Source organism: Corapipo altera, unplaced genomic scaffold, assembly GCF_003945725.1.
Source record: "Corapipo altera isolate COAL_440 unplaced genomic scaffold, ASM394572v1 45, whole genome shotgun sequence".
Lineage (NCBI taxonomy): Eukaryota > Metazoa > Chordata > Aves > Passeriformes > Pipridae > Corapipo > Corapipo altera.
The window spans coordinates 26,868,564-26,882,681 of NW_020884877.1; the positions used below are offsets into that span (position 1 = coordinate 26,868,564).

A 14,118-nucleotide genomic window follows, 5' to 3' on the forward strand; every position below is an offset into this window, starting at 1 on the left:
GTGTTTGATCTCTTAAGAAACGTAGTTCTGGACAAATAAGCTCTGAAACAGTGAGAAATAGAGCTGCCTAACTAGGTCCAGTCCAGGGATGCAGAAGCAGGGCTGCTTTCCCTCTGCATCACTGCACAGTATCAGCTAGTCAGGAGACTGGGGTAATTCAACACTGTGCTGCCCTGCACACGCCATACATACCCTTATCCCTTTCCAAACCACAGCAAGAGGCAAGGCACAACACAAGAAGAAAGGGAAGGTGATTTCCTTATTTCGCTCTAGCTTTACCTAACCACATCAAGACTTGAAATCCCTGTGAAAACCATCAGCTCTATGCAATTAGAAAACATTTTGATTAGAGAAATTGCTGTAATCCTTAAATTAGTTACATTTCCACTTGTTGCATGATTCTGAGCGAAAAAAATGTTTTTAAAACACTTGTACACTGTCTTCCCTGCTTAATTCACAAACCTACCATCCATTCTTCTTATACTGCTGCAGTTGACATCACTTTTTCAGACATGACTGATCTTTTATTCTTCACTCAACCAAAACCCCCACAGATTGTATAATTAGGCCTAGCCATATGAAACATTGCATTTCTAGGTTTCTTTGAAATACCTCACGTGATAAGAGTTTTAACTCTTCTCCTGACAATGATGCATGATGTGATGATCCCATGGACAAGCAATGACTGCTATTCTCACTGCCACCATAGGTTGCAATGGTAAAATCCAAATGGAGGCAAAAGGACACAGAGTATTTAAACAGACTTTTGCTCTTCACCTTTCCAGCTTCCTTCTTTCATCCACATTCAAATATTGTTAAATCATAGTTTTGCACATAAAGAAGAACTGGCTTTTCTTCCACCTTTCCATATGGACACATAAAATGCAACACAAAATTCCAGTGAACAATATATCCTCAACTTTGATTTCCTATGTCAATATTTTGCATTGATGATTTTTTTTTTTTTCACTTTGCATTTTCTATGGTTTTTGCTGTTAACAGAAATACCAGTTATGGGTGTGTTTAGGAGAAGTCTTAGACTTGGTTTAGGCTCCACATCCTCAACAAGGACCCCCAAATATCAGCTCCCTTTTATTTCTGCTGTTTTCTTAAAGCCTGATTCTGAGGTACTGATGTACTGGCTACTTCCTTCATCTTTCCCCCATTCTTTCACCTACCATAAAATGTTGGTTTTACTATTTTTGTGAATTTTAACTACTATAACATTTACCTCATTAAATATCATTTTACATATCAAAAATATGCTGTAGAGCAGACAGATGGAAGTTACCTGTAATATAGTGTTACCCAGAGTTTTAAGAATGTATTCATAATATGTAAAATACTTTATAATATTTTTTTTCCATAGTTTCAGTAGGATAGCTTTAAGTAAAATAATACATCACAGTTAAAACTGATTAAAAGAAATTTTCACTGTTGTGGAGCTTATTTGTTGGTTTTGGATTTCATCCTTTAGTTGTACCCCTCCTGTTTCAGTTTCTTGCGCTTCTGTTTTCCCCAGAGACTTCCATCTTCCACTCTCCTATTATTATCCTTCTCCAACTACTGTTTTGTGCATATTTAGGCTGCAAAATGTTTCATTATCCATCTGAGATAAAATATTTCAAGACCTCTGGAATGTTACTTTAAAGCTTGGTGGCAATACTACTACTTAGGAAATTATACATCTCTGTTTCACACACCTACAACTGTATCAGAATTCTACCTTAAGGGTATAGCAGGATCTCCCTGTATTAGAGATCATCAGCATTTACAGGTATTCAGCTCAGCTTATCAGACAGGTATTGACCAAATGAGAACACATGGCAGGAGTCAAGTCAGACAGAATTATAGTGGCTGCAAGACCAGAAGGCATTTGGCACATCACAGTTCCCTGGGGTGGTACCAGCAATGAAGGGATCAATGGGATTCTCCTTTATTACCACTGCTGTGATTGAAAGGAGATGGACAATAGAGAGCCTTGATGAGAGAGCAGCTGAGAGTGGAGCCCAGCATAATAAGGCTTGTAGCAGTAAAAACAGGGCATCTCTGAGAGAGAGAGGCTGGTTGTAATTAGAAAAACTTACGATAATTGGAATGTTGAAAAACTTGGGTTTCCAAGGTTGCATTACTTAATGAACTACTTCTTGTGTCACCTCAGCATTTAACCTAGATCCAAAAATGTTGCAGTGTTAAGTGTTATAGCTGTTAAGGCTCGGGATTCCCATCCAGTTTAAAAGACAAATGTGCCTTAAAGCATGATCTAAGCTGACCTCTATGCTATGGATGGGTAGTTCTCAAACACAGGAACAAAATTCCCAACCCCACCTGAAACTGTAGGACATAAAAATAGACATGAACCAACCTGTGGAGCTCACAGGGGCCTTACACCATTGCCTTTGTGCTAGAAAATAACCTCTAAACATTCAGTCATGCAATTTTTTTCCCTCACGTTCCTCATTGGCATTGATATAGTTAGGCCTTAACTGTTTACTATATCAGAGAACAATCTTATCAGGAATATTATTTAGAAAAACCCCACACAGAGCTACTCTAACCTGACAGTTTTGCATTTTGGACATTCTTCACTTGGACAAAAAACAATGGGCATCACTAAGCTACAGTGACTGCAAACCCTTTCGTCTGTCAGGCTTTCCCACCTTGATGCACAGTGGGGCACTGCAACAATAAATCTACCTTACTAAACCCCCCCTACTGAAAAGGATTTGCTGAGGGGGTTATTTAACATTTAAAGGAGCACGGGAGAGTAGAGATATTTTACAATATTCATAACGACCTATTTACAACATGTGTGGGTCATTAAAATGTCTAGTGTTGCAACAATTACTAATATTTATGTGGTTATATAATGTTGTTTAATGTATTTACTATTATTCGCCCTTTCATTAATCTCTTATGCAAGGCTCTTAAAAATATAAGCATGTAAACCAGTCTTGCAATTAAATCTACATTAATCAACAAAGGAACTATAACTGCATTATGATGCTGCACTGAGTTTCGTGTCAAAAGAGGAAGGGGATGTGGTGGTGGGGAGCACAAAACAACCAAAAAAAAATCAAAAGGTAGAGAACAAAAAGGGCTATTTATGAGCAACACACTGTAAAACACCACAAAACACTCCCTGCCCAAAGCTCTGCTTGAACTAAAACTCTCATTCTCTGTTTTTGGTTGCAAGGCCTCCACAGGGTTTCACAACTGGGCTGCCACAGCCTACTCGTGATTCACGAGCCATGACTACTCCTGCTCTGTTCACCACTTGCAGGCAGGGAGAAGTAATCCTTCTCTCTCCATCTTTGTGTAAAAGATGGTCCACAATAACAAAATAACACAACATATTCCAGTGTATGCTCCCGTCAAGCCGCTGGAAACAGGTTTGCAACTCAGTAATAACTGTTTGCTGTGCACCAGAATGCAGTTTCCCCTTGAGCTCACAAAACGAAAACAATTACACTCGTATTGTCAGACATTGAAAACAAAACAACAGCCTTTTATCTGATGATTCAAAGTTTATCCCATCATCTACACTCGAAAGGCTTAAGGAGCCACACTAGAATTATCTCTGACTGAGGACCCTGGACTGAGTGTTTGTTAGGGTGCACGCAGGGTATCCAAATAATTTGCACATATGCACCACAAAAGCAGTGGAACTGAGGGCTAACTAAAGTTTTAGCACTTTCATAATTATTGGAGCTTTTTTTGAGAGAGAGAAATGAAGGTAAAATTTCTCCAGGTTTCTTTCAGAGGATTCAACACATTTGGAAAGTTCCATACCAGAACACATAGTCCCTACACACATTTTTTCTCATCTCTGTGTTTGCTTTTTTCATTTTGTTTGGGTTTAAGGTTTGTAAAACAGATTAGAGAAGCTGAGCTAGAAGTATAATAGGGGACCAGATGGACAATTTCCCTTGAGCACAAGAATCCATGTGGTCCTCCATGCTCTCTTTTCAGTTTAGCTGCATCTTGTGGCTGGGCTGTGAGTGAACTGGTAACCTGCTCTTACTGACTTTATGTAATAGTTGATAGCAAAAGGAATAAATCAAATGCTTGTTAAACACTGAAATTACTTAGAGAAATGTGGCACAATGCTACTTATTTTGCAGGTGTGATGTTTAATAAAGTACCGCTAAATGCAGAAAAACTGGTAGGCTCGTCACTTAGGATCATGGTGATAGGCATCTCAGATAGATCACAGAGAACATATTGTAATCAAGTATCAAGGCAGCATCACAAACATCAGGATGCCATGCAGAGATTAATGTCTAGGGTTTTTTTTGGCTTCTCTTAATAGAAGACTTGTCCAGCCTCCAGCTGTTAACATTTATACACCACTGGCTCAGGACTTTAACTGTTTATTAAAGAGCTGAAACAGGATGCACTACATGAATACACTCAGAGGACAAACACATATTAGAAAACATCTCTAAATAATAACAACCAGAGATGTTAATAGATATTCTTTGTGCTTTACAAGCTACCCTTTTCACTTATGGCATTGTTATCCATAGCCATTGTTACTTATGGTAATTGTTATCCATAATATTGGTTTGCTGATGTTAATTATATAAAGGTCAGATTGTTTTATCAATAGATTGATTATAGAAAAGGATTCCATTTCTAAGGGAAAAATTTCTTCTACTTCTGAATAAAACCTGATAAAACTGGAAAAAATACTGTAATTCAGGAATTTGGAGTAGATACTTCCCCTGTGTAAGAGAAGTGGGCATCTTAGAATGAAAAAACACTAGTCTTTCTTCTTTCCAGGTGCATGACTATTATTAAAGATAATTTTAAAGGGTATTTTTTAATCTTTTATATATGTAACATATGTTTTTTTTAAAACCTGCAGTCTGCTTTTTCGGTGATGTACCTATATAGCACAGGAGATCCTCAGTAGGGATATCTGACTTTTAAACAATAAACAGCACAAAGAAGAGTAAAAGATACATACTTTGCAGGAAAATGGCAATCTCTAAGGTGCAAAAGAAGAGCCAGTTATCTCTAAGCAGTGGAAGACTGCTTCAGGGGTTTAACAATGAGGGGAAAAAAACCCAAATCTCTTCTAAGCTGCTGTTTCAAACACAGCCCAATCAGGAGTGACAATCAGGAGTCTTTATTTGCCCCTTGCCTCCGTGCAATGAGTTTATCACGGCAGTTCAATTTTCCATGGACAATTATCAATATTACTAAGAAAACACTGTCACTTCTGCCCTATTTGAGCAAACAGGAGAACAAACCCAGATTGAAATCATACTAATAACTCCCAGCAAAAGGTGACTCTTCCATGACTAAAACCCTTCGATAGGGAAGAATAAGGGAACTTGCAGTGCCACTGCATATGTTGGATCTCTACTGTACTTCTTATTAATACAAGACATCTCTGAAGAGTCATTAAACCAGCACCATTCTAATTATACACCAGTGATTAAGCAGATGTGACACTGAGTGAGGAAAATGTTTGATCAATGATCCAGGTGTATAACTCTGGAAGATTACATTTAGCAGTGTGAATTAGGGGGCAGGCAAGCTTAGAGGAAGAGGACAGCTTTTGATTTCAGCCTGCCTCTGTAATGTTATAATTTCCTGTTAGGACTGTTGGCCACTGTGTCAACAGACAACTCAGCACAAAACATTTCCCACTGCTGTCTTCCAAACATACACCAACAAACTTACCGAGCCTTCTGCTCTGTTTTCAGCTTTTTATTATACTTCCATATGAATACTTGCTGGAATTCACTTTATTTAATTCTAACACTCTAAGCTTTTGACTGTGTAAAGAGAGGACCTTTGCAGGAAAAAACACACTTAGGTTTTTATTTATCACTGTTCCACCCATAATTGTTAAATGGTCACTGGAATATTATCTACTTTGCTTCAGTTTCCCATGTTTCTAATCAACAGTAGATATCTAATGTCTAGAGCTCACTCAGTTTGTGAGACTTCAAGATAAGTCAGTTCCATGAAGAGCCCAGAGAAGAGCAACTTTGCAAAAAGAAGTGACACTCAGAGTATGAAGCAGCCTGTCCACACCAATCCAGCGTTACGTGGCAAGGCTGGTTTAGCATAATAGCCTGAATAGCTTGCCATGCTGGCATTACACTTTATATCACGAGCCAAATAATTGCAACCAAAACTATATGATTTCATCTGTGAGGAAACTTAAGTCTTATCATTAAAGCCCTGTTTAACAGCCAGGGGTGCCCAGGCAGCTGCTTGCATTCAAGATATACACTAAAGGTAGCGCATAGGCCTGACACAGTTAATCCTCTACCTGGCCAGGCAAGTGCTTACACACACTCAAATACATGGATAAGAGAGAAAGTGCTTCTGCACTACTTTGTAGTTTGTACTTCACAGAGATTCACCTTTTCACCCATTTTTAATTGTGTCTGACAGCCTTTTTTGGGCTAAGAGGTACCCTGAGGCACATCCCAGCATATGGAAAGGTCCAGCTCACAGAAAAGGAGCCACACACACACCCCATTAAAATACGATTCTCTCCTCCCTTCTCCTTCATCTTTACATGGACCTAGGAAGTCAGCATCAAGTTCTTTCTCCTGAACTTCTACTCTCCTCTTTACTGTTTGAGAAGTTAGAAGTAAAGGTCACTCGAGGTTTTATGCTTTGAAAAGAAGAATTTCTATCAGCAAAGGCCAAGAACAGACCAGGAATAAAATCAGCATTTGCCAAAGACTGCTGATGAAAATGAGTCATCCTTTAGGGTCTGCAGGTGCAAAAGATTTTACTAAATTAAAAGTACAGGAATTAACAATAACAGCCAGTGCTCTGTATGGAGTCTTTATGAGGAAAGATTGACAAGCCACATGTTTATGCTGCAAAACCCTGATAAATAAGAATTACAGGGTAGAATATAAGTGGTTTCCCTGAGAACAACAGTGTTAAACAAAACAAAAGAAAGTGAAGAGTACAGTATTAAAGCACTCCTTAGCAATTACTGCTAGCCAGAAACATATGCAAAACCCTCATGTACCTACTATTTTCTGGTCAAGAGGAATAATCCCCAATCATCTAGTTTGCCATGAAAGCACAGAGGAACAACTAAACCAGAGATTAACATGACTAGGAAATACATTTTTCTTTGCATCTTCAATTGCTTTAAGGAAAATATTCCTATGAATTGTGAACATTTTTCGCATTTTCTAACAGTGAAAAATTCTCAACATTTGGAGTAGCATTCCCACATTTTATGAAATCTCCTATTCTAATAGAGATCAGGCAGATTCATCAGTGCATACACCAAGCATGAGCCTTCAAATGGCCTGAACAAAGCACAGACTACAATCAACAGAAAATCCTCCAACATCTTGGTTATTTATATGTAGGTTGGATAAAACAACAAATAACTTCACTCAGAAATTGCTCACTAAGACAGGAATGGATTATACTTTTCATTTATATACAATCTAGTCTAGGTTATAAGCATATCTTCTGTACCATCTACTTATTGTATTTTCTCCCTCCTATTACAGGAAAAATCTTAGCAAACTTCCATTTAGAAAGAAGTAAATAATATATATATTACTTACAAAAGTTGTATTTTCCAATAATAATGTAGTTGTATTTGTTTCAACATTCAATTCAACAACATGTCCATTCCTGTTTTTATACACTACTGCTGTATCTGCAACAACAAAGGCATAAACAGTTAGGAAACACATTGAGTCTTTAATACACCTGTGGAGAAAAACAGCATGTTACACTAATTAGAATGTCTTTATTACAATACACAAAAAAGACAGAACTTTTGTCAATTTGCTTCATGAGCTTCAAAAATACCAATTTATGCCCTATAGCATGCTCATCCAAAAATTTCATTTAAATTTTTAATTTCATTTAAATGGAAATCTTTTCTGTGGCAAAAACATGTTCAGTGGGATAGGATTGTTTTGAATGAAGTCATATCTTGACCATAAAGCTGCTCTCACCTAGATATCACTGTCATTCTGACACCAAGGTCTGAGCATATTCACTTTGAAAAGGGCCATATACTGAAGTAAAGTTTTGCAAAGAAAAAAAAAACTTTTGCTGGATATCGTATTTCCATATCTCCTTAGAAGTGATTATTGTAACAAAACTTCTACTCTTTTGTATTTGTGACTGGATTGAAAAAGTTATGACTATCTGAAGACAGTCCACATTCTGTGTGATTAGTGCTGGGCCACAGAATACCAGATTGCCACATATGCTGAATGTTGGCAAAGGAGGGTTAAAGCTAAGTAGGTCAATTTGTAAAAAATTTAAAACACTGTGGGATGAACTGTAGCAATTTTTTCCTTCTACCACTCAATTTTTAATTTCTCATGATAAACTTAATACCACTCAAGAATAAAAACAAAAAAACAAAACAAAACAAACCAAACCACAACACACAAAAAAACCCAAAACAAACAAAAAAACCCAACAACAAAAAACCCCCACAAAATTAATTGTGACTCTTATGAAAAAGGCTTTGTATCTGTTCATATCAATACCTGCAAAATTACCAAGAAATACACAAATGCTATATAAGCCTTGATTTTCAAAAAAAAGGTTCCAAAATTCCCATTATTTCTAACAAGAGATTGAATAGATTGAGTGCTGATTCTTTCATGTTATTTAAAACCCCTGTGAAAGATTTATATTGTATGAAATTATTTTATTATAACAATGTAGAAAGCATGAGGAAGGTTCTTAATTAAGGCTAAAGGAAACACAAAAGAACTTTACTGAACCTCAGTAATGTCTGAGAAATTCATTACAAGATCTCTGAATTTTATGATGTGGGAAGTAAACAAGACTGGAGAAAGAAGTTATGCTGTCATAAAAAATATGCTTTGCTTTGCTTATTTGGAAAAATGTAGCTGTATTTTAATTGACTCCACAGAAACTCAAGATATACAGCACTAGTGAATGTCCTCTGGTATGTTCTGCAAAATAAATGAAGCCTCATTTGAAGAGCTTATTAAACTATTTTAGGACCATGGCTGGGAAGTGGGGTGGGATTGATGGAGTTTAGGACAGTATTATTAGAGCTGTTGTTTAGGAAGGCAAATTAGATTGTGAACTGTGGAATTACCAGCAACTTCTTTTAAAGAAAAAGGTTTCAAATATACATTTTGAGTTAAAAGAAATGGCACTTTGTATGAAGTTATTTGGTTTCAGGTTACTAATTACACAACATTATAGTTTTTGTAACTTCTTTCAGGAACCCTCACACCGAAAATCTCCACTGACGTTGTACCATGGTGCTAAGAAGTTTTATAGAAAAAATAGTTGTCTGGTCATAGAGCTGTCCCCAGTTCTGATTAAACCATGATGTGAGAAATGGCACATATAATCCAGAGACACTGAACAGCTGTCAATTACTTGAACAGCCACATTCAAGCAGCGCTCTGAACAATGTATCTTTGCTCCATACCTGAGACTAATGTGCTACCCAAATCCAAATGAGTATCAGAATGTTACTCCTTTTTATTTATCTACTTTTCTATGTGCCATTTGGCCAGCAGGATTTATAGTATCATGCTTCAGTAAATAATCCTATCAAAACCATTTCACTAAAATAAAGAACTTTCTCTTAAAATTTCTAACAGGACCACAGATAAAACACAGAGTCCTAGGGCTCCTGCAAGTCCTGCACACCGTGCAAAACAGCATTTGGAATAGCAAATACTGTGAAGGACATAAATTAAAGCCTTTCTTCTCAAGTTAGAAGAAAATTTATTCAAACAACCAAGAAAACAGAGGCAGACTGGACACTAATTATATCTCTCTCTGAATTTGGGCTTTCATCTCTTTTGGATTCAGTAGTCAACTCCTGAAGGTCGTAAATTAAATGAACGCTTGCAAAATGCATGGAGTTTCTCAAATAAAAGGTTATGTCAAAGTCTCATGCAAGCATTGAGCATAAATACAGTCTTCAAAAGTAATCACAGTAATTAATATGGAATTCTCATCCCAACCAATAACTTGTCAGGCTGGATAATGTGATAGTTGATGGTCACACAACATAATGATGATATATCAAATGTAAATAAGAGCTATCAATGTGGGGGTTTTTTTAAATTTTTGTTCCCTAGAGTTAAAAAATCTACAAAAGAAAACAATACCTAGTACTTAGAATTATCCATTTGTACAGCTGTTGAATTTGTTTTCTTTATTAACACGGTGTCTTCACCACAAAGAGGTTCAGGGATCCTTGACACTTCACAAAGTGTCAAGAAGTAGACATTCTACATTCAGAGAAGTAGAGTTCTTACTTCAAAGAAATTCTCATTTAATTTGAAACAAAGAGTAGTATCATGTGAAAACTTCTTGGCTGGGCACAAATTGCAGCACTGAAGAACCACATTATCAATCTAAGGACATCACTAGAATAGACGTGTTATCAAGTCACCAGCCCTCAATGATGTACACAAAAACAGTCTTTAAAACAACTGATTGAAAGTTTCCTAATTGTAACAGTTCTCAAATTTCTGAAATGTTTGGAAACTCTAGAGCATTAGATGACTGCAACATTCATTCTATTTTACTAAAAGTGAAGACAGGCAACTAGGGGTCTGTATCTTAAATAAAAAAATGGCACAACAAAACCAGGATTCTTCCTACAAAAATAGTGGCTGGCAAAATAATTAATACTTGATAGCACTTTACAAACATAGATCTTGTAAAATAAATTTGGCAGTGTTATATTTTATAGAGGTGGCTATGCCTGGTCTTCTTCCAGGATATGATTTATGACATCTAAAGTTTACATTAAACAGAATTAATGGGAAACACATTAGGAGGATTAAAAACAGTCTCACTAAAAAAAAAAAAATAAAGAGGAAGATAGGGTACTCCTACCAAATGTTCTGTCTCACCTGGTTAACCATTAATTATTGTAGATGTAAGAACTGAAGAGCAGAGATAGAATAAAAATCTTATGGGCTCACACAGATAAATACTATTCTACATATTCTCCACTCTGTCATGGCAAAGAGTTGACACAATTCTCCAGCATAAGCAGATCTCAAGTCCTGGGGTGATCTTGCCTCTGCACACACCACTGGTGAGGTTGGCTCTACTGTAAAATGTCCAATTCCTGGAATGCACACTGAAGGAATGGGAAATGGGTAAAGAGGAAAGCTAAGGAATTGTCACTCTAATGCTGGATCAGAAGTCAAACACAGAAATGCAAGGTTGGGTGGGCTAAAATTGTTCAAAGACATCCAGGTCATATATACATACACATATATATAGTCAGGGAAAAGCTGATGACAGGTATGGAGATTGTGATGTGCACAAGAGCTCAGCAAAGGAGATGACAGAATCAGCCCTGGGACATTTTCCCTTTAAGATATGCTTTAGATTTTTATGTCAAGAATTAGTTCAGTCTAAATGTGGCAAAAAACACAAAGGGCTGAGTTTGGATAGCTGTTGCAATTTCTTCTGGCTTGGAATCTGCAGATTTAACTCAGTCTATTGATTTTCTCATCCCCTTCTGCAATGAATCTTTGGGAATGCAGGACTGTCTGCACAATATAACTTGTGTTTGTGGCTCTGGGCTAAGGTAATTTTAATAAAAAATCTCAAACCCTGGGGTTTTTTAGCTGGCTGCCTGTGGGACTAAGGGATGTTTGTTTTTCCTTCTGATGCATAATGTGTCTCCTTTTTGTGCCTCCAACTCCACTTTCCTATAAACTATCAGATATTGATCTCAGCAGCAGGTGGGATACTGGGTCTAGTTAGTGCTGCAGCCTCATTTAGATAATCTGTGTAGGTGTTACTATGCTCAAAGGTAGAGAATGCAAATTCCACAAATCTCAGAAGAGAAACTTCTCCCAGGCAGACAAAATGGACTACCACTGCAGACTGCGAAGGAGGTTTGCCTAGTGGACACAGAGCTCTGCAGTCCAACTTGATGCGCAAAAGGTTCTCTGCAACTTATTTGGCTTTCAAAAAGAATGCAACATTAAATAAAGTATTACATGAAAACAAACTCTAAAACAAAATTCTGTAATTATTATAGTATAATAATTGTATCTGAGTCAGCATCATAAATACTACTTCCTTTTTACAGAATTAAATTAGCTGCAGAGCCAACAATGATTTATTTTATCATGGTGAGGTTAACTGTCCAAATTTTCATGCAATTTTATGTTTTTAAAAGTAAGTATTTTTCATCATGTGCTCTATCTCTAGGCAAAGAACATGCAACACGTTATGCTGAAATGATTAATCCATACAATTTAAATCATAATTTAGATTTACATATGAATACCATAAATATAGCCCTCAGTGATGCAACTATAAATGGCATCATCATAATCTAAAGTGTTTTTTTAAAGGAAAGCAGCATTACCTATAAATAGCTTCATTAATACTATTGTTCCTGGTTTAGGTTCAACACTGGTAAAGGTTCTGCTCAAGAACAGGATATGTGTTGGCAGGAACTGCAGCTCCATACTGTGCCTGGCCTAATATATATTGTTCCATGGAATGTCAAAGTACAGGCAAATGCAAAGAAATCAATGCAAAACTTTTCATACTTGACAAGCAGCTTGACTGCCATCAATTTTGCAATATTTTCTTTACCTTCATTTATTGAATTTACCCTCATTTATTGGATTGACAACACCCTACCATGTCCTAAATGCTACAGAATTCTTTTGCAGCACTCACAGTTCCACATGGCATCATAAATGTTCAAATTATTCAAAACCAATCCAGGGGTTGTTTTAAATTCTAATGAAAAAACACTTATTGTTTAGGGGGAAACAGACTAACTTCCATCCTTAAATACATCACCATCTCTGAAAATCAAGCCCTGAATTGTTCTAGCATAAGAATTTGCCCCAGGGTCTACATGGCCTTTAATGATTTAGCTTTCTGAAAGCACAATACTGAATGATGGTGGTTTATTTGATGAGGATAAACTCTGATTTCATGTCACTGAAATTAAGCAACTCATCCTGTTATTTAAATTACACAGACTGGATTAAACAGACAAGCTACCACATACTTTCATGTCTCTTGATTTTTAATCTGGTGTTCTATTCACTTTCACATCAATATTGTTCCAACTTTTATTGGTTGGAAGTTTTCTTCTTTTATTGGTGGTACCTCCATTTTAGCCATGCAAGAGTTGTGTTTCTACCAGTGGATTTACTTTATTGAATATTATTCTATTCTATTCACAGATATTTTAAGCTGTGATTTTTGACCTGTGAATACACAGTGTGTTTTTTCTTTAGCCTCCAACAGTCATCATAACAATCCAAGCTTATTATAAAACTAAAAGATGCCTAGCTTGTAAATCTATATTGCCACCATGTTCATTGAGATTAACTTGAATAATCACTGCAGCTGCTACTACTGACAGGAGCAACAGAATCATTAGCACTCCTTTGGGTAGAAAAAACTCCTAATTTTTACTAAATGCACAGTACCGTTAATGTAAATTCTGTTTGCCAAATAAAAGCACTTTGGTAGACGATTTGCAAGATTTGTATTATTTGTTGATTACAAGGTTTATTTCATCGTTACTCCTGAGATAAACTTATGTGGATCTATCAATGTCAATGGAGATGTGGCAGGTCCAGCTTGCTAGGACCTGGCTCAGTAGTGGTTTAAAATTTATTAATATTGATAGTGAATAGTTTGAAGAAAAAAGTTACTTGTAAAGAAGGTACATAGAGCACAGACAGCTAATTGCTGGCTAATTTGTACGTAGCACTGTAAATCTCAGTCTAAGTCAGCTGTCCAAAGGAGCATCTGTACTCAGGCTGTTTTGGGCATAGAAAACATCAGACATTAAGGCAATTTATCTAAAAGTCTTGAGAGCATAAGTAGCATCTACAAAGTGAAGAGAAGGAAATACATTCAGGCAATGCTGAAAATCTGTTCCATAATATCTAGAATAAGGAGGCCTCAAGGTAGTCTGAAATTGCTGACAGTATTAACCTGAAGATTGTAAATACTAGTTTTCCCACTGAAAATATTTACTAAGTTTTGGGTTGTTTAAATAAAACTCTGCTTTGCAGCACAAACAGCAGCATTAGCAAGTCAGAGGCCTACTCTTCCTTACATTTTATGGGTTTTTTAAATACAAACATA

General features: G+C 36.5%; 1 protein-coding gene across 1 annotated transcript in view; it reads right to left on the minus strand.

Annotated features, from left to right (window-relative positions):
* DPP10 (dipeptidyl peptidase like 10) overlaps positions 1 to 14,118 on the minus strand; it is a 213,796-nt gene that overhangs the window by 129,564 nt on the left and 70,114 nt on the right. The window contains exon 3 of the mRNA XM_027637169.1: positions 7,569 to 7,663. Coding sequence (XP_027492970.1) covers positions 7,569 to 7,663 — 95 coding nt within the window. The remainder of the gene's footprint in view (positions 1 to 7,568; positions 7,664 to 14,118) is intronic.